Source organism: Emys orbicularis, chromosome 8, assembly GCF_028017835.1.
Source record: "Emys orbicularis isolate rEmyOrb1 chromosome 8, rEmyOrb1.hap1, whole genome shotgun sequence".
Classification (NCBI taxonomy): Eukaryota; Metazoa; Chordata; order Testudines; family Emydidae; genus Emys; species Emys orbicularis.
Window position 1 is genome coordinate 104,675,232 of NC_088690.1, and position 27,033 is coordinate 104,702,264.

At 46.9% G+C, this 27,033-nt stretch overlaps 1 protein-coding gene across 1 annotated transcript; it reads left to right on the plus strand.

Moving 5' to 3' along the window:
* The first annotated feature begins 3,644 nt into the window (after positions 1-3,644).
* PKD2L2 (polycystin 2 like 2, transient receptor potential cation channel) lies at positions 3,645-25,833 on the plus strand. The gene is made up of 14 exons (XM_065409994.1): positions 3,645-3,729; positions 5,268-5,369; positions 6,314-6,447; positions 10,198-10,454; positions 11,415-11,636; positions 12,282-12,510; positions 14,138-14,308; positions 17,073-17,254; positions 18,009-18,129; positions 19,162-19,263; positions 20,502-20,593; positions 22,619-22,688; positions 23,625-23,749; positions 25,716-25,833. The coding sequence occupies exons 1-14, from the start codon at positions 3,645-3,647 to the stop codon at positions 25,831-25,833; spliced, it is 2,010 nt and encodes a 669-aa protein (XP_065266066.1).
* Positions 25,834-27,033: the final 1,200 nt, after the last annotated feature.

Below are 27,033 nucleotides of genomic sequence, written 5' to 3' on the forward strand. Positions count from 1 at the left end.
AAACTATTTGAACTTTGCCCATTTCAAGCTATTAACTTTTTAATAGCAGCTGTCTGATTTAAATTTTTTTTCTTCTTAGATATGGAGTAGAGCTAGACTTTGTACTCTGCAATTTTCCTTTAAACAGATGAACAGTATTTACTGGAAGCGGGGAGGCAGGCAGTCAAAACTACCCACAGCATAGAATATATAGCAACCAGGAAGTCTCCACAGTGGGCTGCATGCCCAGTAGCCATAAAGACCACCGCACATGCTGTGACAACAGCACCACCGTACCCTTCCCTCCACCCCATTGAACAGGCTGTTAGGTTACAGCAGCTCAAGGAAGCCATTGTTCTTTCTGTTCTCTCTTCACTACGGCTGACCCTAGTTGGGGAACTAATCTAGTGTAGACTGTTGTGTATATGGGACGTGTGTGTGTGTGGTTTTTGTTTTTGAGGGGAAACTTAAATCTTGCTGTGATTATTATTTGTATTACCATAATTCCTAGAAGCCCCAGTCATGGATCAGGATCCCATGGCACTAGGTGCAGTACAAACAAAGAACAAAAAAAGATAGTCCCAGGGAGTTTATAATCTAATGAATAAACCACTTTTTAATCTAACTCTGTCACTGCAGGAGAGATCTCTGCCATCTGTAAGACATTGTTCATGTCCCACTCTAAACACCGCAGTCTCTCTGTTCTGGTTTATACAACCCTAACACGAAGGGCTTCTGGTCCATGACCGGGACTCCTAGGTTCTAACTCAGGGGTAGGCAACCTATGACACGTGTGCCGAAGACAGCACACGAGCTGATTTTCAGTGGCACTCACACTGCCCGGGTCCTGGCCACCGGTCCGGGGGGCTCTGCATTTTAATTTACTTTTAAATGAAGCTTCTTAAACATTTTAAAAACCTTATTTACTTTACATACAACAATAGTTTAGTCATATATTACAGACTTATAGAAAGAGACCTTCTAAAAACGTTAAAATGTATGACTGGCACGCGAAACCTTAAATCAGAGTGAATAAATGAAGACTCGGCACACCACTTCTGAAAGGTTGCCGACCCCTGTTCTAGCTCAATACAAATAAATAAATAATAAAATGAAGAGCCTGCACATATCTATATACACACAATTTCTCTTCTAGGCCAACTATTAGACATCGTCTGATCCTGCTATAGGAAAATGAGATGTCCTACCAATCACCAAATGTTTTGTTGGAATTTATTAAAAATAGGCAACTGCCAATTCTTGGCTTTAGAACTGGAAGGGCTAGTTCTGCCAAACTCTGCTCCTACATCTATTCAAACGGTATTGAGGACGCTGGAGCAGGCACCACAGTAAACAAAAACCCCTGTTAATGGTGCTCTACTAGGAACAGAAGTTGCCAAATGTGGAAAGTGTTTTTAACTTTCTGAGGAAATGACACACTAATTGTGTGTGTGCTTTTATGAAAAGGACAAGCCCAAAGCAATGGTTTGTATATTAAGAACCCTTAGCTCACACTGAAGTCCACTTGTGTTCTCCTCTCCTCCCCAGCCTGCCACTACACAGGATTTTCATAAATCCTCTGACTTTCTTGAAATTGAAAAAAAGTCAACCAATCTTAGTCCTTCAGGCTAAGAAATAGTAGGTGCTATGCTGAAGCTCAGATTAGATGACAATAATGGTCCCTTCTGGCCTTAAATTCCATGACCAAAAAAAAAATCTTTATTCCTCTTTTCCTGTGATATTGCAAATACAAAACCAGACACCCACCCTAAAAACAACGTAAAATCAAGTTTCATGCTAACATTGACCCCTATTTCACTCATTAAAAGTAAATGCTGGCTGGAGCAGGAAACTGGTGATTTTATCAATTGCTATTCAACAGGCACATTTACGCAATAAAAATTCCAAGTATTTTGGTGCCCGAATAACTTTTCCGAGAGAGTGAGCTAATGCTCTGTGTGGGGTATCATCATCTTGGGCTAGCTCATTTTTATGAATGTCCCAGAATAGCACGTTTTTTTTTTTTTTTTACTGAGGATCAATTATTTGGATTAAAAAAAAAAAGAGAGAGAGAGAGAGAGAGAGAGAGAGACCGACCAGATAGGGACTCAAACCAAGATTCTCTCTCACAACTGGTCTTCTACCATTAGAGATGGCTGTTGCAACAGCATACATCGGATAGACAGAACAGTGATATCCTAATAGTGCAGCTTATATCAAACTGAGAAAGAAGTAGCCTGGAAACAAAACTGTAAGAATGAGGGGTATTTTTGTGGCACTAGCCTGTACTGTGGAGTCCAGGCCAGACTGGGCTGTCTGATGGGGCATCCAGGACTGTATGAAAATTCCCAATTGTACATTTTTATTTATTGTGCTCTAAGCACATAAGCCACGGGCGCTATGTATTCACCCTTATCGCAGTAACTATACCAGGACCCTGCATGCATTACAAAGTGCTTAAGCTCAGATTTAAATACATTCTAAACAATAAGGAAATAAGCTTGTTAAGCACCAGATGGGTGTATATTTTCCAGTCGCTTTGTGACTTTCATCTCAATTCATTTTATTGTTATGGTCCAGAGTCTGATGATACTCCAAGTGTTATTTCAGTTTCACAATGGAGTAAGCAAGAGCAGAATCTTGCCCTATACCGTAACCACTGAAATTAAGCCACCTCTGGAGTGAGAGGGCAGACAAGTAACATGCTGCCCAACAAGGGAAATGGTGACTAAGGACCCTGTGGAGAACTCCAGTCTTGCAAGAAGTGCCAAATGTCCTTAAAAGTCCACAAAGAGCCTCACTTCTGTTTAGGGTGACCAGATGTCCTGATTTTATAAGGACAGTCCCGATTTTGGGGTCTTTTTCTTATATAGGCTCCTATTACCCCCCCATCCCCGTCCCGATTTTTCACACTTGCTGTCTGGTCACCCTACTTCTGTTTCATCTGAAGGATCCACAGCCAAGAAAGTACAGAGCCTTCAGCTTATTTACCTTGGCAGCAAGAAGGACAAAAGAGCGTGTCTGTGCTTTGATTTCCACATGTGGCAGCACATGCTCAAAACAAGGCTGCTTCCAAGCCAGCATGACACAGTGACAGCTGAGTAAAGCTCACGACCCCAAACACCATCCAGGCCAGAACTACTGCAAGCAGGGAGCAACTTCTCCCCATGCTTAATAAGATAAAGGGGGCTCTGTGCAGGAAGCCACCCTGACAAGGGCTAAAGTCGCATCCTGACTCCCTTCGGCCCCCTCTCTGCACGGCTGGGTTCCCCCATTGCTACTGCCTGGGTGTGCTCACTGGACAGCCCCAGCTGGAAGGGTTCCCCAGAGGTCAGGCGGGACCAAGCAAACCTGGCCCATCCCGGACAGGTGTTTGCCCAGCCTGGGCTTCAAAGCCTCCAGGCCTGGGGGATGCCAGCGCCTCGGGCGGGCCGTCACTGCTGGGGCGGCCCCGACTGCCCCCGGCCCGCTTCCCCTCCCGGGTCTGTTGGGATTATTACCCCACTGCCGCCCCGCCCGGCGGCTCGCCTCGCCGCGGAGCCGGGGTCGGGGCCCGTTTCAGGCTCGGACGAGCCCGCAAAGTTCGGCCCGGCCGCAGCGCGAGCCGCGGGGCGGTTCGGAGCCGGGCGGAGCCGCTGGGGGCGGTTCGCAGCCGAGTCGCCGCCATGGAGAACCCGAGCGGGCCGGTCGGCCTGGAGGCGGCGGAGTCCCGAGCCGAGCGGCGGCCCTCGGGGACCCGCAGAGTGGGCGGTGGGTGAGGGACGGCGGCGGGGCGGAGCCGGCGGGTCCAGCGTCCCGCGGAGCTCAGGTCCCCCCCGCCCAGCCCCCCCCCCAAACAGTCCAGCCCCCCGTGCACCCCGGCCCCCTCCATATACCCCAAGCTAGCCCAACCCCCCCCCGAACAGCCCCAGCTCCCCCCACCAACCCAGCCCCCCCCCAACAGCCCAACCCCCCGTGCACCCCCAGCTAGTCCAGCCCCCCCCCAACAGCCCAGCCCCCGTGCATCCCCAGCTAGCCCAACCCCCCCAAACACCCCAGCCCCCCCTGCACCCCAGCCCCCCTCCATATACCCCAAGCTAGCCCAACCCCCCCACCCAGTCCCCCGTGCACCCCCAGCTAGCCCAACTCCCCCCGAACAGCCCCCCGCAAACAGCCCAACCCCCCGTGCACCCCAAGCTAGCCCCCCCGAACAGCCCAAACCCCCATGCACCCCCACCTAGCCCAAACCCCCCGAACAGCCCAGCCCCCTGTGCACCCCCAGCTAGCCCAACCCCTCCACCAAACCAGCCCAGTCCCTCATGCACCCCAAGCTAGCCCAATCCCCAGCCAGCCCAGCCCCCCCTCCATATACCCCATGCTAGCCCAGCTCCCCTCCCCACCAGCACTGACCTAGCCCAGCCCTGGCCCCGTGCACCCCTAACTAGCCCAGGCTACTGTTCACCCATCTAAACCAGCTCATCCCTGCGATGGTTAACATGTCCCTTCACAACCTGTGGGGTCTGTCCCTGCACCTCCCATCATTGTGAGCCCAGCTCAGCCCAACTCTGCCCTGCTCAGTCTAGAAAGCGCAACCTACCCATCCCCTGCTCAGCTCATCCAGTGCCCTTCAGACCCGATCTCGCCCGTGGCTCCCTCTCCCCCATGCCATTGGCCATTCCAGGCCTTGCGCAGTCCAGCCTAGTCCCCCCAGGGCAAGCCTGTTATTGATTATTGTGTTTGTACAGCAATAACAATGTGGTAGGCACTCCCAGCTAGGTCCCTGACTAAGTTTAGAGGGACCGGGATGACTTATAAACAAAGAAGAGGGGATGGGATTCAGCCAAAGCAGTGTCCACCCCCTTCCCATTCCTGCAAGTGCTTTACCCGCCATCCCATTCTTTGGACAATCCCAGAAGCTCTCACACCGACTTTCTGCTTTGTATTAGCAAGAACCCAACTCTCTACTGCAATGTCATGGCACTAAAATGTCCTTAAACAAGCCAATAAGGAATCAGATCCTGAAAAAGCCCCAAGTACTGCACCCAACACTCAAAGCAAGGGAAACTCCCCGATCATGCACATTCCTCTGATTTGAAAGCCCCTTCTTTCACTGCATATAAGAATTTGAAAACATATTTGGGAAACCTCAGGGTTAAAAGGGGTTTCACTTTACAAATGCTAAAAGGCCTGAGGATTTTCCCTGCATAGTTGGAACCTGGTTTTAATTTTATATTTCTGAGAATATGTATGCCCCTCCTCTACTTCCCTGCATTATCTTTTTCATTCTGCTTTTTATTTCACATGGTTAGGTATTGTGAAACCTCGTCTGACCTATAGCAGAGAGCTAGAAATTAAAACTACCCTTCAGGAACTGCTAATCTACATCATTTTCCTTACAGATCTATGTATATGTAAGTCCACCAATGAACTAAATGAATTGTAATGCATTGTTTTCAAATATTTTTTGGCTTACAAAGAGAGCTACGCCTCTTTCAGTGTATAACATTGGGATAAGAAGGCTGAGAGTTACCACCACCTAGGGCTGGTCTACACTATTGTTTAAGTTGATGTAACTTGCATTGCTCAGGGGTGTGAAAACCACATCCCCGTGAGCGACGTAAGTTACATTGATTTAAAGTGCTGTCCATACCACACTATGTCGGCGGGAGACTGACACAGCTTCTGCCTATCACCAAGGTGGGGTAATTATGCCCATGGGAGAGCATTCTCCCGTTGGCAAAGCACATCTTTACCAGACGCACTACAGTGGCCCAGCTGCACCGATGTAGCGCGGTAGTGTAGACATGCCCTCAATCTCCCACCCCTTTGACTTTCAGCCAATGGTGTGGTTTCATTTGCAAGTCCCCCGACAAAATTTTTCTTCCAGAATAACAGTTAATGAAGATGGTACCCCATTGTAAAACTGAAGTAACGCTTAACTGAAGTACCATCAGAATCTGGACCATAACAGTAATATGAATTGAGATGAAAGGCACTAAAAAAATTGGAAAATATTTTAAGCACCAGAGGGGTGTATACTTATTTCCTTTTATTTAAATACATTCTAAACAATGACCTTTGGCACCTTGTAATGCATGCAGGGCTGCAGTATAGTCACTGTGATAAGGTAAACAGGTACCCAAGGTGGCTTATCTGCTTAAAGTATATTAAATGAAAGTGTATAATTTTCATTTGCTTTTAACAGACCAAAAGTACCCCCATTTCTAGATTGTGTTTCCAGGCTACTACTGTTCCAGTTTGATGTAAGCAGCACAATCGGGATCTCACTGTGCTACTGGCAGTTGTCTTCATCCTCAGACCTCATTTTACAATCAAGCCCTTTCTTTCTCGCTAGTGACATTTGGCATGGTGAACACAGACATGTATTACTTGAACAAAGTTATGTCAAATCTCTTTCTGGAAACTTCTGTGTCTGAGACAGATAGAACTTCCTTCAAGAACATAGGCAGCATGGTTGATTTCTGGAAGGTAAGCTTCTAATTTGAATTGTTTTGTTGGGAGCTGACTAGGAGGGCAAGCTTTTAGTGTTATTGTGCAGCTTCAGAGGTGTTAGCAACAGTGGAACATTTTGTATACAAGACTTATCCAGACCAGAAGAGGCATTGTGGTACAGAAACCAGTGTAGTGTCTCACCAGCTGGAGAAGGGTTGAACAACACTAAGTTTGTAAAAGATCTGAGTACAAATATAGGCATTTCTGATAGTCTCCGAACAAACAAACACAGTGAGGCATTGATAGACTAACCTAACTATAGGAGGGGTGTTCATCATTGTTCTTTACTGCTCTTGGTCTCAGGATTGGGATAATCAGAGGAAAACAGAAAAGGGATTACTTTGATTTTACAGTTGTCTCAATTTTCAATTGCAAAGAAATGACTTTCCTGGGGTGGGTTAGCACAGGACAGGTCCTACCAGCTCAGCCAAGAGGAACTTTCCCCTTGATTACCTAGTTTGCCACTGGAATTCCACTTAGGGTATGTCTACACTGCAAAAATAAATAAATCCCTGAAGCAGCGCGTCTCAGAGCTCGAGTCAACTGTCTTGGGCTCTCACCATAGGGCTAAAATTAGCTGTGTAGATGTTCCCTCTCAGGTTGGAGCCCAGACTTTGAAACCTGGTGAGGAGGCAGGGTCTGAGCACCAAAGCTGTCCGGCCTGAGCGGGAACTTCTACACTGCTACTTTTAGCCCCATAGCACAAGTCCAAGTCAGTTGACCCGGGCTCTGAGACTTGCTGCTGTGGATTTTTCTTCAGTGTAGACATATGCAGTAAAACACCTGCACCTGGCCCTTATCAGCTGACTTGGGCTCACAGGGCTTGGGCTGCAAAATTGCAGTGTAGAAGTTTGGGCTCGGGCTGGAGTCCAGGCTCTGAGCCCAAACGTCTACAGTGCAATTACATAGCCCGCAGCCTGAGCCCTGCAAGCCCGAGTCAGCTGACACGAGCGAGCCATGGGTGTTTTATTGCAGTGTAGACATAACCTTTGAGTCAAAGCTTTGGTATAAAGCTGGGTGCAAGATGTTCACACAGATTTTTACCACTAGATGGGGGACTCAGCTCAGTTTGCTATAGTATCCAGGCAACATTGGAAGACACAAAGATTGTAATTCTAGGACAATTTTTTTTCCTAGTTAAGATTTAAAAGCAGTGGAATCTGATTACAAGAGCAATCTGGGGGACCCATGCCCCCCCCTTTGATCACTACAGTTGGAGCCGTAGAATTCTGAGCTCCCCCAACACATGTATTAATGCAAAGTCTCCATCTTTCAAAAGACAGAGCAAATTGTAATATGCATTCTAGTGCCAAGCTGCATCAATCACATTTTTATTGGTTCTGATTAGCACTCACCCAAGCTGTAACATTCTTTATCAGCAGCCAAGTGGCCCTTAGAAAGGGAGGGGGGCGAACTTCTTTCCTGCCTTCAAAAACAAAGTCTGATCCATTTGATCAAAAGCTCTATTGATCAATGTAAGCCAGGAGCAAACCCTTAAGTACATATCAGAACTGGTCTTTGGAAAGTCAGATTTGATCCAAATAACCAAATGGTCATTAACTGTCACAGTTCAGGGCAACTGCACCCATTTCTCTCTCCATGGTCCAGCAAGGGCACCCACTCTAGGCTCCCAGCCATCATTCTCTCTTGAGCGGAAACCTGCATCTTTCTCCCTCCTGACAGGGTTTTTTTCCAGGCGGCACAGTTCCCTACCTACACTGTGATATTCCCAGCAAGACAGTATGCCCAACCATGCCAGCAGGGCCGGCTCTAGGCACCAGCAAAGCAAGCAGGTGCTCGGGGCTGCAAATTTGCAGGGGCACAAGAATCCAGCATGGGAGCTGAGAACCAACAGGGAGCCCTGGGAGCTGTAGTTCCTTGGTTAGCTCCCTGCCTATAGAGCCAGCCCTGGAGCAGGGAAAGAACTACATTTCCCAGCATTCCCTCGGCCGCAATTAACAGGAAAGGGAAGGAGTGTGGAACTGAAACCTCATGCTGCAGCTTGCTGTAAATGGTAGGGACAGAGCCAGCTCTAGGTTTTTTGCTGCCCCCCACCCCAGCCCTGGGCTCCCCCCGCACACCTGTGTTGCTCCAGCCCTGGGCTCTCCCCCGCCCACACCCCCTGCTGCCCCAGCTCTGGCCCCCACCTGCACCCCAGCCCTGGGCTCTCCCCCCACCCGCATCTCCTGCCGCCCCAGCCCTGGGCTCTTCTCCCCCCCTGCACCCGCACTCCCTGCCGCCCCAGCTCTGGCCCCCACCTGCACCTCCTGCCACCCCAGCCCTGGGCTCTTCTCCCCCCCCCCGCACCCACACTCCCTGCTGCCCCAGCTCTGGCCCCCACCTGCACCTCCTGCCACCCCAGCCCTGGGCTCTTCTCCCCCCCCCTGCACCCACACTCCCTGCTGCCCTAGCTCTGGCCCCCACCTGCACCTCCTGCCGCCCCAGCCTGGGCTCTTCTCCTTCCCCCCCCCCCCCCCGCACCTCCTGCCGCCCCAGCCCTGGGCTCTCCCCCAAAGAAAGAATTGGGTGGACTAAATGGACATTGCACCTCTCTATCTGAAGCCTAGCAAGGCAGGTACGTGGATCCCACTAGAATTTAAAATGAAAAGTAAGGGAGGGGAGGCTCTACTAGACTGGGCAGCTTTAGATACAGTACCAGGCACGTAGGAGGATTTACACTTCTGAGCCATGGAAGCAGAAATTGACTTTTCTTTTCCAGATTTAGCTAATATTCAGAAAGGGAATCCAGCACCTGCCTTCCAGATTCGAACACCCTCAAAATTCAGGAGTGCTCAAGCTCAATTTGGGCAGCTGTTACTTCATTTCTCCCAAATCAAATATACTGATCCACTGTAACTTGCTGTAGAAAAAGTAGAATAAATTGAGCAAGAAATGCTTCCCAGTGATTATTAGGACTGGAATTGCTATTTTCAACAGTTTTTTTTTTTTTTTTTTTTTTTTTTTTTTAAGGTTTAGTTTTATTTGTTTAAAAGGAAGACAGTGATATTGCATTGGCAAATTCCCCATAGAAACAAAGAATGGAACAAAAGAATAATAAAGGCACCTCAACTTTTCCTCATTTATGTAGGACAGTCTTATAATATGCATCCAGATATCCTGCAGTCACACAAGCTGAAAATTGTTCCACTTTACTGAAGTTCTGTAACCATATGGGAACCAATCCTGTCTGTGTTCTGTGCACATCCAAAATTCCTGCTGAATGACTCACCCTGGGAGCGAGTTACCAGTGACCCATGGCTGGGGCGGCAGGAGGGTGCAGTGAGGGGGGGGGGGAAGCAGCCAAAATTTTTTTTGCTTGGGGCAGCAAAAAACCTAGAGCCAGCCCTGCATGCCAGTGTCTGCACTTCGCTTTCTCTTCAAAGGCCATGAACAACAGGATTGCCAGAAGCTGGGAACGGGCGACAGGGGATGGATCACTTGATGATTACCTGTTCTGTTCACTCCCTCTGGGGCCCCTGCATTGGCCACTGTCAAAAGACAGGATACTGGGCTAGACAGACCTTTGGCCTGACCCAGTATGGCCATTCTTATAACCTATCACCCTTCACTGTTCTTAGCTTTTGGAGAACAATTAGGTTTTCTGCCCTAACTTGTAATTTCTAGCCTTTTATCTGAGAGCCCTATAAGGAAGATTGATATCTTAAAAAGCTTACACTGAAAGTGGCCTTTCCAGCTTCTCTTATCTAATCTCATTATGTTATGTAGTTTGCAGAAGGACCCCTGCTTGACGGTCTGTACTGGGACACATGGTACAACAACAAGACATTGACCAGCCACAAAAACAGCAGTCATGTTTACTATGAGAACTTACTTTTAGGAGTGGCCCAGATTCGTCAGCTAAAAGTCCGCAACAACACGTGCGCCATCTATCCCTATTTCCGAACATTTCTGAAAGAGTGTTATCGCGAATACCGCTATTTAGCTGAAGATAAAGCTGATTTTGGTCTAAAGAATGGGTCTGTGTAAGTACTGTAGTATTCCACTTTGGATTTTCTTACTATTTACTTTGGATATACGTTTATAAGACATGTAGGGTTTTTAAAATCCCATGACTTTCAATGGGAGTTGAACACTTAATTAAATGTTTTTCAGAATTCTACCCATAAAACCTGAAAAATGCTCAGTGCAATTTCCATTGTCGTTGCTTTACTGCACAGATTATCTCAATGATCTAACCTTGTTATTTCTGAGTTGATACAATTATACACACACACACACAATGGGACAAATTCTTCACTGATTTACATTGGTGCAGCCCCACTGATTTGGGTGTACACCAATGTAACAGAGGAAATTGGCACTATAGATGCACAGTTAAAGGGGAAAAAAAAAAAAAGACTAGGGACCAAATTCAGCACTGGCATAAGATGTATGCAACTCCATTGATTTGACTGGAAAAGCACCAAATTATGGGAGGCCAGAATTTGAGCTGACCTCTTCTGGTCTGATACTAATGCCATGCAGACAGAGGTAAAGCAGGCTTTTCAGACCTCCAGAAGAATTCTTCAGCCATTACTACAACTTTTACTTAGGATCATTTAAATCTATTTAAAGAGAATTTAAACTGGATTACTACAATAGCAATAATCTATGTGTAAACATGAGATGTTCCATTTGGATATAGAAGGTGTAAGCTATTATTTCATCTGCTTTATCATGGGAGAAATTCAAGCTCATAAGTAGATCTGTCTTTAATTTGGGTAGTCAACACATTCTTCAAATATATGTAAATCTTCCAAGGTCAAGTCTGTATTCCATCTTTCCTAGTGAGGAAAGGATCATTTAAGAGCCTGGACTACAGTCCAAAATACAGTAGTGGTTGAGTGAAGCATAGGAACTGGAAAAGAATTGGATACATTAGAAACCTCTTCCAATCCAATTTCCCCATGAGGTGAACTCCTTTATTTCCTTGTCTCCAACAGATGGACGTATTCCTCTGCCTCCTCATTAGCCCCCTGGCACTGGGGAGCCATTGGCCTTTACAGCGGCGGAGGATTTATGTTCACCTTACCTAAATCAAGGAGTGAGAGCATAAGGAAGCTTGCGTTTCTCAGACGTAACGGCTGGCTCACTAGAGGGACAAGAGTCGTATTTATTGACTTCTCAGTGTATAATGCCAACATAAACCTCTTCTGTGTAGTCAGGTCAGTGCTTACATTTACTCCATCTGAAATCCCATTTACTAAGGCATTATGCTTCTTTAAGGGTGAAATAAAAGGCTGTTTACCTCCAGCACACCCTGTTCTGTGTTTCTCACCCAGCAGTTGGCAAGACAGCTAATTCTTAAAACAAGAGCAAATGTTTCAACCCAATCCTTCAGAGGGTTATGCCTAGCTGTATAGCTGATTATTCCTATGGGGCAGGACTTGACTGAGTAAACTTTTGCCCCATCAGAGCCTTGGGTATTAGTCTTGTCATCAGCTACTGAAGGAAAAACACAGAATCCTGAACTTAGGGCTTGGCCGAGTGTCTGATCTGCTCAGACACCATTTAATTAAGATCAGTGCAAGCAGATGGAATATTTTAACTGACAGCACCTATTTGGATTGCGTGCCACATGCTTTTCTTGTTTTGTCTTCAGCCTATTCCATTACACTCCCTCTAAAGATAATTCTCAGTCATCCAGAAAGGAAGAGTTAATGGAAATGGGGGTTGTTAAGCTTGCTATTTTTACACAAGCATTTCCCCTCATTGGATCATGTTTTAATTTTAAGGACAAAGACTTAAAGTGATGCTGTCTGATCACTGAAACCAGCAACCAATACAATCCTGTCTAATTCACTTCACAGGTTGGTAGTGGAATTCCCAGCCACTGGTGGTGCTCTTCCTTCGTCGCAGTTTTACTCAGTAAAGCTTCTCAGATACGTCACTTATTACGATTATTTCCTTGCCTCTTGTGAAGTCATCTTTTGCCTCTTCATCTTTGCTTTCATCATCCAAGAAATTTTAAAAGTTAAAAAACTGAAAACAGAATATTTTAAAAGTGCCTGGAGCTGGCTGGACATGCTGCTGGTATCGGTGAGTACTGCCCAGTCCTGGCTTCTACCTGCAGGTTTGAGATTTCCATCAAATGGCCATTGTGAGATGGGACAGAGATGGCCAAGAGAGAAAACAGCCCTGATTCAGTTCTTGGTCACAATGGGTCTATCCAGTTTAATACAGTGACAAGGCCATGTTGTCCAGTGCCCTACCCACTGGATGAGGGCTGGGGTCTATACCCAGCTCTGCCATGGATGCGCCAACTGCGGGCAAGTCACTTCCCCTCCCTGTGCCTCTCTTGTCTATTTCAACTGCAAGCTCTTCAGGACAGGGAGTGTCTCCAAGGGTTTGTACAGCACCAGGGGCCTCTTGATGCTACCATAACGTAAATCAGTGATACCTCATCTGCGGCTCTTTAATGCGTCTCCTATGGCTGCTTGCAGCACATGATATTAAAACACTGTGATTTAATTAACAACCAATCTGGATGCTTTTACTAGATTATTAACCAATTGTAGTTGATAAAATAACAATACTTGGTCAGTCATTTTACTGTGAGAATTTATATTTAATATATATTCATTCATTGTTTCATTTACTATTTGTATAATTATATTTATAATATATTATAAAAATAGTAAACGAAACAATGAATTCACACGACTGTGGCTCTTCTGGATAATGTTGATCGCTAATTTGGCTCTTGAACCACTGAGGTCTGAGTATCACTGATGTGAATGATTAAAAATCTAACAATATAGTTTGGTCATAAATTATGAAACTGAACTAGATGTGGTCTGTGGGCTTCTGAAGCCTGATCCAGACGTCAGTGGGAATTTTCCCATTAAGTTCAGTGGACTTTGAATAAAGCCCCTGGCGATCTGCCAATGCAGCCCTAAGGCGGGAAAATTTGGACATCCTTAACATACAACCAGAATGTTAGTTTGTTGTGGGGCTGAATCCTGAATCTGTGCTCAGGGCCGAACTGGCCCACGGTGTGGGTTTTCATCACCCATAGGACAGGAAACACAAGTCTCCGCTGATGGAATTTCCCTTAAATAGTTCTGTTGAAGAGGTGGTTATGGGGTGTCACACCCCCACCTGACTGGCAGGGAATTCAGCTCCTGGAACTCTCAGATCCTACACACTGTTTCCTGATCCAACCCAAGCCCTCACGGGAACCTGGCTCTGATCGGAATCAGTCTCATATGGCTCCCTCACCCCAGATCCTCTATCAGAAGATGGTCCCTAGCAGACAATTCAAGGGGGAAGTAATTGAGTACAGCCTACTTACTCATCCCTTATACGGTTGGTGGGGGACAGTGCTCGGAATCACGCCTGTCTGACCCTACAGAGCCTGGTCCTGTTGGGACATCCAAGGAGGGGCTTTATCAAGGTCAAGAAGGGCAGTGGTTAGGAGGAGATGGCACAGAGGTGACCCCTCCCCCCTTCAATGGGCTCCTTCCCTGAACATGCCAGCTTGACATCACGCTTCCCACGCTTGTAACACATTCATGTACTCACTTCTTCACTCAGTGTTCCTGATTACTCTTGCCAAGCTGTAGCGAGTTTTAGGCTAATGATCATGCAACTGGGCACGATTAGAGCACTGAAGATGAGAGGGGATATCTGGACCGTAGTCTGACTAGCCTCTGCTTTTATTCAGCTGTCTATCTTTGCCATTGCCTTCAATATGTACCGTACTATAGAGGTGTCCTTGCTGATGGAAAGCCTGCTCTCTAATGCCTATGTGTATCCAGACTTTTATTTCCTTGCATACTGGCAAACCCGTTACAACAACATGATTGCTATCAATGTCTTCTTTGCATGGATAAAGGTACCAGTTCTCCATTTTCCTATCTTGTACACCAGAATCTTAGTACTGCTAAGTGTATTGTAAATCTTTGCTCTTACATCTTCAAGGCTGAACTGCAAAGGTAGAGCTAAAAGCGACAATTCTGTTTATAAGATTCCAGAAGAGGAACAGGGTATCTGGCTGTTTAAGGAACCATCCCCAAGGGCAGTCACATGTCCAATCCTTACACAGCCGTAGTCCTTCTAAAGACAAGTTTCACATTTTGGACCCCATGGCTAAAAGCCCTGTCTCCTATACAGAATCATTGGCCTGCTAGACTGAGTGGGGAATAATTGTGCCCAAACAGTGTTTTAAAATTCATTTATTCCCTAGACCTAGTTTAACAAGGCTCTGACCTGGTCTATACTGATGACACAGCCATGATAGCTTTTAAATACAGTTTCAGCTATTTAACAACAAAGTTCATTTTGTAGAGCACATAAGGTCTACTACTGGGCACAGTGCTTTAAAAGAAAGATATGGACAAACTGGAGAAAGTCCAGAGGAAAGCAAGAAAAATGATCAAAGGTTTAGAAAACCTGACCTATGAGAAAAGTTTAAAAAATTGGACATGTTTAGTCTTGAGAAAAAAAAGACTGAGGGGGAGACCTGTTAACACTCTTCAGATTAAGGGCTGTTACAAAGAGGGTGGTGATCAATTGTTCTCCACCTTCACTGAAGGTAGGTCAAGCATTAATCAGCTTAATCTGCAGCAAGGGAGATTTAGGTTAGATATTAGGAAAAACTTTTGAACTATAATGGTAGTTAAACTCCGGAATAGGCTCCCAAGTGAGGTTGTGGAATACCCATCACTGGAAGAGGGGGGAGGGATAGCTCAGAGGTTTGAGCATTGGCCTGCTTAAACCCAGCGTTGTGAGTTCAATCCTTGAGGGGGCCATTTAGGGATCTGTCTGGGGATTGGTCCTGCTTTGAGCAGGGAGTTGGACTAGATGACCTCCTGAGGTCCCTTCCAACCCTGATAAAAAAACAAAAACAAAAAAAAACCACACAGGATGGACAAATACTTGTAAGGGACAGTCTACATTTAGTTGGTCCTGCCTCAGCATGGGGCGGATGTGGGGAAGGGAGGATGGACTAGATGACCCCCTGAAGTCCCTTCCAGCCCTGTATTTCTAGGATTCTATTATTCTAAAAGTGTCTGGGCCAGATTCTGTGAGGGCCCTGAGTTTGGCTTCCACTTGTACAGACAAAAATTACTCCTGTAATTTTCACTGATCTATATTTCTGGCTCAGGCATTTGTAAAGTGCCCAGCACTGTAGTAGATAGGTGGCTACAAATCAGAAAAGTGCAAGCATAAGGGGAGGCATTGGGAGAATAGAAACTGCTTCCCCCCCCCCCTTTTTTTTTTTTTAAGTCAGGCCCCAAGCATTTAAATAAGCTACAGCAGACTGTAATTCATGTGCCATTAAGGTAAAGAGGGGAAGTTTGTGGCTCTTGGTGCCATTCAGTCTGCCTGGCTGCTGACCATCACACAAGAATGCAAATCTTAGACCAGAGGTGGGCAAACTACAGCCCGCGGGCCACATCCGGCCCGCGGGACCGTCCTGCCCGGTCCCCGTGCTCCTGGCCCAGAAGGCTAGCCCTGGCCCCTCCCCCTCTGTTTCCCCTCCCCCGCAGCCTCAGCTCGCTTGCTCCGCCACCGGCGCAGTGCTCTGGGCGGCAGGGCTGTGAGCTCCTGGGGCAGCGCAGCTGCAGAGCCCGGCCTGACCCCGGTCTCTGTGCTGCATGGGGGTGGCGGCGGCGTGGCATGGCTCCAGCCGGGCGGCACGGCTGTAGCGCTGCCAGCCACCGGTGTTCCAGGCAGCGCGGTAAGGGGGCAGGGAGCGGGGGGCACAGAGCAGGGGGGGGTTAGATAGAGGGCAGGGGAGTTTGGGGGTGGTGGTCAGGGGGCAGGGAACAAGGGGTTGAATGGGGGCAGTTGTTCCGGGGGAGGGGGGGGGAGTCAGGAAGTTGAGGGTTGAATGAGGCAGTCAGGGGCAGGGGTTCCGGGAGCAGTCGGGACAGGGAGAAGAGGTGGTTGGATGGGGCAGGGGTCCAAGGGGGGCTGTTAGGAATGAGACGAGGGGTTGGATGGGGCGGCGGGGGTCTGGGGGTGGTCAGGGGACAGGGGTCCCCGGGGGGGGGCGTGTCAGGGAACGGGGGGGTTGGATGGCGCAGGAGTCTGGGGCGGGCAGATAGGAGGTGGGGGCCGGGCCACGACCCCTCCCCTAACCGGCCCTCCATACAATTTACAAAACTCGATGCGGCCCTCAGGCCAAACAAAAAAACAAAAAACAACCTTTGCCCACCCCGCTCTTAGGCTCTCAAACATTTGGGGGAGAAACCTCCTTAACAACATCCCCTCCATATACACACTCATACATGGATCGACCCTATTCTGGAGGCCTTGAATCATGGCTGTTAGCTTGGCTTGCAGCAGCTGTCTTAACAGGGGTCACCATGCGCCACAGACTTGATTACAAGCCTCAGCATCCAGTAGAGGCGCAGTCCCCCTCGGTGAGCTTTACTGAGCAAATGTATTTGGCCACAAGCCCACAGAGCAATCCTTTCCCCACAAACACGTTCAATCCAGCTCTAACGGAATATTCATGCTATTAATATTGATTGGACACCAGACTTAACCTGTAAGTAACTGTAAACAGGCAACACTCCAAGTATTGTATTAAAGAATGTACAATATGTTTTGGTCACCTCCCAGTAATAACTTGATCTGTTCTCTTCCAGATCTTTAAGTTCATAAGCTTTAACAAGACGATGACTCAGCTGTCTTCCACTTTATCCCGCTGTGCCAAAGACATCATCGGATTTGCCATCATGTTTTTCATCATATTCTTTGCATATGCACAGTTAGGCTACCTGGTCTTCGGGTCACAAGTTGAAGAGTTTTCCACTTTTCAGAACTGCATGTATGCAGCTTTCAAACCTTTGCCGTGCAGACACCCCATTTCTTGGGCAGGCAAACAGCCTCCCCCCAGCAGAACTTAAAAATACAGGCCCCCACCACTTATGCTATTACAGTAATTGTACTCTCTTCAGGTAATACGAGTGCTGCAAAGCTCAGGGCCCTGTAGCCCATCCACAACCCCTTCCGGATTTCCTCTAGAAAGGTATTCTCAACGATCTTGCTGCTGCAGCAGCAGACTAGGTCAGATTCCAGTTGGCACCTGGAATCAGGTTTACTGCCTCCAGTACCCAATATGCTTCCATATCAACGTTATATGCAGAGTCTTGACTGAAAACAGCCCTCATTCCTGACAGCAAGAATAATTTGTGCACGGGCATGTCGATAGGACTATTGCCTGATCTGCAGCCCCAAATGAACTCAGAATCACACAGAACACATTCCCTGACCTCTAGGCCATGCTCCATTATGCCCTGTGGGTAAAAGTCAGAGAGAACCTGCTGAGTAATCATTCTGATTTTACAAGCGGCAGAATCTTGGCAATGAGTTGCCACCCTGCACCGCCTGTACCGGCCATAATTTTTATTGCATGGGCATATGCACAGAGCTAGCCAGTGTTTGGCTTGTGCCTTTCTAAACATTTCTCTTCCAGAAGTTCTTTAATCAGTAATCATACTTCCTACCTTACAAAATAACCCCTTTAAACCTTTAAAAGAAGGTCACGCAGTCACAATATTTCTGTTATTTTTTTCTCCAAGTTTTACGCAGTTTCGCATAGTGCTGGGTGATTTTAACTTTGCGAGCATAGAGCAAGCCAACCGAATTCTCGGCCCCATTTACTTCATTACCTTTGTGTTCTTTGTGTTCTTTGTATTGCTGGTAAGTGGTGTTTTAATTATGAATAATAATAATACATTTACACTAAACACAAGTCATACTCAACCCTCTCCTTTCACATAGTGATGTTTGTGCATATCAGACTAGGCCACGTCACTCTTCTAGAGGGTTGTCGTGTGATTGCTAGGGCCTGCTGTCTTCGCTTCAGTTAGCCCAGGTTCTTACCCAGGTGTTGCCTTTAACCCTTCTCCCATCTCACCTGAGTTTAATGGTGGTTTCAACCCAGGCTAGCTAGCCCAACTGGAGGCATGGGTTAAAACTCTGGATCCCTGCTTTCACTTGGGCTGGTAATCCACCCACTTTGCAGTGAGTGGACACAGATTAAATCACTTGAGTGCCGATAGTCCTCCAGTGCCTTCGCACAATTGCCCCTGTTCCCAGAAGGAAAGACAAGTTCTCCCACAATTCATGGGGAAAGAATCACAGAGTGCCTCAGTTTACTGCAGCACAAAGAATCATAGAATGTGCTGTCAAAAGTCTATCAACACACGCAGATAGTGCAGCACCAGTGAGGACACAGTAACTGATGTAGCTTTGCTGCTCACACCTTGCTGAGCTAGAGCTGTCCTCCATCAAAGAATACAGGGCTAGGAGGATGCAGTCTGTAGTTCCATCTAGGGTGTCACACCCTTGGTATGATTCTCCTTTCCTTGATCATCTAGATGCACCTTTGATTGTGTCAGTTATTTACACCAGTGTAAATGTCAGCAGAATTTGGCCCTTTTTTCTAACCAGTAATCCTTAATACAAGGACACCAGTGCCCAAATGGGCACAGTTGCTATGCCTAGTTTTCTAGAGCTCTGCTGCCGTAGCATTTGAGGCTGACTTTAGTGCGTGTCCCTGCCATGCTAAGCACAGAAGCACTCATGAGCAAGTCAGGGAAAAAGAGAAGCGGAGTCAGAAGAGGGAAAGAAGGGTGCTAGAGAAGAACCTGAATAGATGTGAGTAGATTCAGAGAAGCAGAAATAGAATTTACATAGAGATTTTTCTCCAAATGCTTCCTTTCTATGCAGAACATGTTCTTGGCTATTATTAATGACACATATTCAGAAGTGAAAGCTGACTTTGCAGTGGTACCGAGTAAAGAATTTGAGATCAGTGACCTCATTAGACAGGTAAGTACATGCCTCTACAATGCTCTCGTTTAAAGGGTCACACTCACAATAGAAATATATTTTCCAAGGGGAAAAAAAAAGAAAATCCACAGAACTGATTAAATGCCTGTTCTGAAATCAGTTCGTCCGTAACTATTTAAGAATACTCTGAATTTGTTTCTGCAGTTTTAACCAATAGATGAAAGTTCACAGGGTACATCTCGGAGACCTCCAACGAGGGTCCTCCCGGAAAACTTGGGAAGACCAAACAAGCAGAAATTAAAACCTTTAATCCCCGCCCTCCAGCTTTCAGGCCATCTTTATACAGCACAAAGGAGCAACAAGGGGTATAAACCGCTTTCTGCTTAAACTTTTCAGGTCACCTTTAGGCCTGAAATTAAGACCTCATCCCGTCCCAAAAAGGATGCATGTCTAGGAGAACATGCTGAACATTAAACAGTTGTCTAGGGATCCAGTAGAACAGGTGACCCCAGGAATGGAATACAGCCATCCTGAGATCACTCCTTTATCGGAAAAATCACTATCCATTGGGATAAGGTTTGGGGTCTGCAATTGAGAATTTGGTCAATTGGATGTGCATGAAAGCCCCAATTCTGCCGGGATCTGCCCTGGTCCTGCATGGAGCTCACTGCAGGACCAGGGCTTCCAGCCGTGTTTGCTTGAGGTATCTGCCTATATGTGCAGAGAGTGAATTACTAGGCTCTTGCAACCATTCCACTTTCCTCTGGGGTTTTGTTGGCTTGAGTCACTAATTTCCCTAGAGCCTGATTCCAAAGGGGAGCTGGGTGCTCAGTTTTGCTGAGGAGTTGGCCCATAACGTGCAAGAACATTTTATACTAGGTTGTACAGGTCCCACCAAGATAACTTTGATTTATAAAGGGGTCTAGTTTTCTCTTTTTCTCTCTAATTATGAACCATTTTAAGATTAAATCAAACATAGCAGAAGAGTCCAACTGGATTCACTTGTATATTGTCTTAGTGGATCCCATGAGGCTTTTGAATATAAAAGGGTAAATTTTTGGAGCTGAATGCAAGGTACTGGGAATGTAATTTTCATTAACACTAATAGGACTCATTTCTAAATTGCTGATGCCTCATGTTGACGGGGTGTCCCTTAAATTCAAGCATTACAAAGCTTTTTGTGCCATGGCTTATGGGAAAGCATTTCTCTCTGTAGAAGACCTGATTTGACATTTAACTCACTTGGTGCATTTTCCCTTTTTTAAAATTGTGCTCAGAGTTACAATAAAGCCCTTGTGAAACTCAAGCTGAAGAAATCGAAGATGGAGGATTTGTATCCGGCAGGTGGAAGCTTGCAAAGCATGAAAACGTAGGAATCCAGCCCCAGCATTTTTTTCTTTAAACTTTCAGTAAATTACTTTTAACCCATCTACTTAATTTTCAAATACACTCGAATATCTGGAGAATGGTGCAGGAGGTAGAGCGAGTGAACTCTGTGACCCAGATCCTCAAAGGTATTTAGGCGTCTAATTCCCATTGATTTCAGGGGCGCCGTGTGCTCGTTTCCTGGGTATAACTCCCAATGATGGCAGCAGGAGGGCGGAATGGAGCTGTATAGTGCTTCGTACTGCAATTTGGTGATCATAGAAGTCAGAGATGGGAAGATCCTGTCCATCCCCCTTAGCATGGGCAAGATTGCTCCCTGGAGTATATTTTCACATGGTCTAAGCACCTAGCCCTAAATCAGCCTTAATAGTCTTATTTAAAATAAAAACAATACTTAGCTCTGATATAGTGCTTTTCATTCTGCTCTCGCAAAGAACTTCACAAAAATGAAGTGGGGAAACGTACATCAAACATTAGATTGAATGAGTTAACTAATGAGACTATTAAAAGCTTTGGTTAAATTGCAGTGGTTGCCATTTAAGAAGTAAATATTTTCATCTGTTGAGAACAGGAAAATATTGTGACTTATCTGCACAGAGTCAGTGCTAGGGGGAGAAGAATGTTCCCTTTTTAATAGCAACCTCTGCATAAATACTGCAGCAACTATTGCTAACCCATGCTAAGGGGGATGGACAGGATCTGCATGGTTCTTCAGTCATTACAAAATAAACTACTGGTTTTCATCCTGAAGAATCTTAATGCTCGAACATCCTCACTGCCAGGCGTGAAGGCAAGAGCTCCCAGACTAGTTATGGGGTGTTTTCTTTTTTCCTGCACAATAAAAAGGTGAATGGAGCATCAACTCTCTCGCTCCTGAGCGAAGGCTCATTTCTGCCCCGAGAAGGGACAGCTAATATCCATCTCATTGGGGAGCTGTTAAATATTGTCCCTTTCCTGGGAGTTTCTCATTAAAAGACCTCCTTAGCACACTAGATGGATTGGAGCCATATTATTTATGTGGACCCATAGCCAACCAAGTACTAAACACTCCCCACCCACCCATGCCCTGATCCCCAAGTGTGGGACAAGGCTGTGATGTTGACATAGCTTCACACTTAGCTAGTCTCAGCCTATGCTCACTTCATGGACCACCGATGATCTGCTGGCCACAGGGTGTTGGCTGTCCTTCCAATTTCCACCTGCTAAATTGGACTAAGGGAGCTAAATGCATGTCAAATGCCTTCTTAATATTATTCTGCCACACAAGCCATTGTGATGGTTGCCTCAGAATGGTCTGTGACTATGGGATCCATGAGATCACAAAATGGGAGAGAAAGCATCCACAAGACACTCTCTCTCTAGCAAATGGTAAACCACATTATGGGAAAACTGAGAACCGCTGACCTAGCTCATGGGCTGTCAAACTGTGGGGGGTCGGGACCCCAAAGTGGGTCATGACCCTGTTTTAATGGGGTGACCCAGGCTGGCTTAGACTTGGTGCCCAGGGCTGATGCTGACGCCCAAGGGCTTCAGCCCTGGGCAGCAGGGCTCAGGTTACAGGCCTCCTGCCCAGGGCTGAAGCCCTGGGGCTTCGGCTTTGGCCCCCCTGCCTGGGGCAGTGGGGCTTGGGCGGGCTCAGGCTTCAGTCCTTCTTCCTAGGGTCGTGTAGTAATTTTGTTGTCAGAAGGGGGGGGGGGTCGCAGTCCAATAAAGTTTGAGAACCCTTGAGGGAGGTGGTTTTAGCTCATGGCTCTTCTCTGTCAGTAAAGTCCTCCCATTGCTACTCTGACTGCCAAATTCCCTTCATTCAATGGACCGTTGGCTGTTATGAGGATTTACAAAGGTCCGTCAGCGTGTCTTGTCCATTACTCTCACAAGACGAATAGTCCGAGCCATCAATCCATCTCACAGACCCATCCTTTTTCTTGCTAGAGAGATTTCCCCTACACCCTCACGAGCCTCAAAGACCTACTCTGACATGATTTTCCATTCTTTGTATGATTGATAGCAAGGGACATTCTGCCTCCAAAACAGACGATGCTTTGAAGCTTTCCAGAAGATCTAGTGTGGACGAGAAGGTAGACTTTGTTTCTCTTTTTTTCTTACCAAAAGGCACTGACGTTATTTTAGATTTTACTCGCAATGGTCACACAGGGGAGAACACCAGGAGGGTTTCCGTTGTACGTTGATGTAACAGGCTAACATTTTACATCATGGAAGTAGCGTTCAAACTTGAACGAGGCGATATGAGTTAGCTAGTTGTATTCTCTAGCCCGCAGAGAAAGGTCGACAACAGTGCTGCTCTGTTCAGGGGAGGCCAGGCCTCAGAAGAGCAGAGCTGCTGCCAGTTTGAATTAAGTGCCTTTGCAGAGACCCTAGGCAGTGGGATCATTTAACCAAGTGTTGAAGCAATACAAGAACTAGAAAACAAAATGCTATACAAGGGGCCTGATTGGGTCAGAGACCCCATCTGCTTCCAAGCATCAGAGAGAGCAAGTACTTCCACAGGTTTTATTTTGTGCTACAGAAGGAAGCGAAGAATTCCCAGGGGGCTTGTGAAGTCCATACTGAGGCAATAGAAGGTCACTGCTTCATTGCCTCCCCCTTGAACTATTTAAGAGTCCATAAAAATGGAGCTTCGACAGCTGCATAGTGGAAACTGCCTTGCCCTGGGAATTCTTTTATTGTCTCTACTCATTCTGTAATATTCCCTCTCCAGGTAAAGCCATCTTGGGGCCTCCCCTAACTCTGAATCAATATTTATACTCTCCCCCTCCCCCAGTTTTGGAAGGAGCAGATGCAGGATTCCCTTTAAAATGAAGAGAAGAGACCTCCAAAAAGCCAGAGAGCATTTTCCCCCCCTACAGTTGCATCTTTCCCCACAGCTGCATGCTTCCTAAAGTACATTGTGTGAGTGAATGTGTTACCTACAATGTGTGCGTGGGAGACAGCTAACTCTTTATACAATATGGGGCTTTTCTTCTGGAAAACATACCCTTTCCTCTGTTGAGCAGGGTTATCTAAAGTCACCACAGCTACAGAAGTGGAAGGAGAAGCTTGACCAGAAGTATCACTCTGCTGAGAATAAGGAGTTGGTCGTGTCTCCTCAGGACCAAGTCTCTCCTCAGGAATTTCAGCAGTAGGTCTTTGTCGTAGGTGGACAGAGTAGCTACTGTGTCTGTTCTAAGTGGGTGGAGGAGGTAGCAGGGCTGGCCCCTTGCAGATCGGGCTGGCAGGCAGTGGGGAGAAATCAGCTTGGCTCATCTCCCACCTATTTAATATCCATTCTGCTAAGATGCAGCAGCCTATTCTCAATGGACACCTGTGCCACTTTTTAACTGGGGTTTCGTACCGAGTCACCTGAGGGACAAGCAAGCAGGTCAGCACCGGTTAGAAAGAGATTGTGCAAATGCACACAGGCCGCCTGAGTTTGGGTGGAAGGGGCAAGTGGGAAGATAAGCAACTTCTAAATCCGGCCCTTCTTAAGTCTGTGAGGATCAATTGACGTGTACTGTAACCAACACGACCAGGACGGGGATAGAACCCACCACCTTCACTTACACAAGCAGCGGCTTCTAATCACTGAAGTTCCAGGAGAACTACCATAAGCAATAATACGTGGCTGTGCCAGTGGCTAGACACCCAGCTTTGCATAGGGGTTTGTCTACATGGGAAAGTTAATTAGTAGAAGGTAAGGGGTAAATTTAAAAAACACTAACTATTCCAGAATAGCTCCCAGGGAGGGAATGATTCCAGACTAGCTTATTCTGAAGTAGTTACTCCAGTCAGTTTCCTCAAGTCTCTTCCACCAGCAGAAGTTGGTGCAATAAAAGATATTACCTCACCCATCTGGTCTCTCTACAGCCCTAACTTTGAGATTCCATCCAGCAGAGGGCAGGGCAGTAGTCTCACTGCCAATCACACCCACACGGCTTAGCTACACGAGAAGGTTTTGCTTCTTTAAGCATACCAGCATTGTTAAAGCAGCAATCCCCTCTAGCATGCAGGCAGTTATGCTGGTGCGTTTAAGGGGGTTATACGGAGCATGGCTTATTCCGGCTCAGGAATCGAAATCAGCTATACTCGCTATAAGACACCTTTATACTGCTATAACTGCATCGAGAGGTTGGGTTGTACAAGTAAATCAGTTAAAAACACACACACCCTTATCCAAAACCGTTACACTGGTACAAAATCTGTGTGTAGAGCAGGCCTCTGCTCGTTCGTTGGAGTCTGAAAATCATGCTGCAGTAAATAAGGACAGTAGTGAGATGGCTGAAGAATTCACCTCACCGTGGACCAGGTCCAAAGCCCACTGATGTTAACAAAAAGAATCCCACTGGTATCAGTGCGTGGGGATCTGGCTCACTATTCCTCATTGCCCATGTTTCACGTTTAGTGGTGGAGAACAGCAAGTCATAGGGAGTGAGGAACAATATGGAGAACACTTAACTTATTGGGAGTAAATAGCTGTCTTATACCTACTGTATCGAGAATACGGGGCACAGGAGGTGACGTATGCCCAGTCTCTGTGCTGAGGTAACACCCTCCCTTCGCCAGCCCTGGCACACCAGGCTCAGCGGGGGCTGTGCAGTGAGGAAGTGGCACAGAAGCTTGCTCTCCTGCCAGGGCCCCATCAAGTGTGGTGGGAAACAGCACAGGGATCCATATGCAGAGGTAAAGAAAGGGGTCGCGGTGGCATTCCCCCACATTCGCTTGGGAGAGTCGCAGTCGCTGCCTGGAGAGGTAAACTGAGATTGTAAACTCTTTGGGGCAGGGAATGTCTTTCCACTCTGCATTTATACAGCACCCGGGACAGGTCACTTACTAGGATCATCTGAGTATCTTTCACTTAATCAGTTCCCTGCCACTGTAATACTGTGGTCCAATTATGGTCTATGGTAGGCTTGGTGTGGAGGTGGCTGCGTGGCCTGTGATATACAGGAGGGCCCGTCTGGCCTTGAATGCTACCACATTGGGGCCCTGGCCTGTGACTGGGATAACCACAATACAGATAATGGAGGAGGACTCTTCCAAACAGGGTTCTAAAGACCAGCCAGTGCCCACTGGGGACAATTCATCAGTGCATTTTTATTCTGTTCTAGACTTTTCAGATACGCGACGGAACTGGAGAAGCGACTAAACGAGGTTAATGTGAAGCTGAGCAGAGTTCTGAAAGGCATGCCTGATCTGAAAGGCTCTCCAGACAAGAAACAGAGATAGTGAGGTATAAGGGATGGGCCAATTTGTAATCCCCAGATGAGCTTTATTTCCTTGCTGACTGAATTTCTGAGTTATCCACAGGAGTCTCTGTCTCCTAAGCTCCTGCGTTTCTGGACAGGAGGAACAGGGACCATTTCTCTTAACATTTTTCTTAAGTTGAAACAGAGGAATTCAGTATTAAACACCCTCCCACCCCCCGTAATTGTGAACCAATGTGTTCACCAGGACCCTCCCCCGACCCCCAGTCCCACTCCCACACAAACACACCAAAAGCCAGAGTTATTCCAGCTCTGTGCAGGAATCTCTGATCCCCAAGCTGCAGGGAGACTGCCTTCATGGGGCAGTGGCTGCAGAGACTTCCCAAGTAGAGCTTCACCACTTATAGAGCCCCTGGTCTGGGACTCAGAGAACCTAGATTCTTCTCCTGGCTCTTCCATAAGCCTGCTGGGTGAACTTGGGCAAGTTGCTGCAGTTCTGTGCCTCAGTTTCCCCATCTGTGAAAGAGATAATGATGCTGACCTCCTTTGTAAAGCACTTCGACATTTTACCGCTGTAAAGCTAAAAGCACCACAGTTTTTTCTGTGTTACGGCAGATCCTGCCTACTGATAAGGATGGAATCACTTGTTTCTTAACAGGCCTTCCTTTGGCTCCCACCTCTCACAAATCAGCTTTGTCTCACCTTATACAGCAAAATCTGACTCTGAAACCTATAAAACACTGGAGAACAAGAATTCTTGTTTTCCAGTCCTCCTTCAATTGAGCCAGTAGGGGGAGCTTTCCTCTTCGCTTACCAAATCAAAGCAGCCAGCATTGATTTTAAACAGAGCAGCCTGTCTTGGAAGGTGGATTAGGGATTTTTTTTTGTTGTTGTGGGTCCCCGCCCCCCATGTATTTGAGGCTCATAGGAAGTGCTAGATTGATAGTCCTGGGGACCAGAGGTCTCTGTCCATCCACTAAACACACACCGCACAGGCAGAAGCAGCCACTCCGCTCTAGCCCAAACCTAATCTGGAGGGACCAATGCTAGAGCTCAGAAGATGCTTCCCCACCCGCCTTCTCTTCCCCCTCCCTCTCCCCCCAATGACTCATTCAGATCTTTGCCATCAATGGTACCCATTGGGGTAGACGGACATCACCAAGACATTCCCCCATTGGATGGCTCAGGTGCAATCTTTTAGAAAGAATCCAGAGGTGGCTCA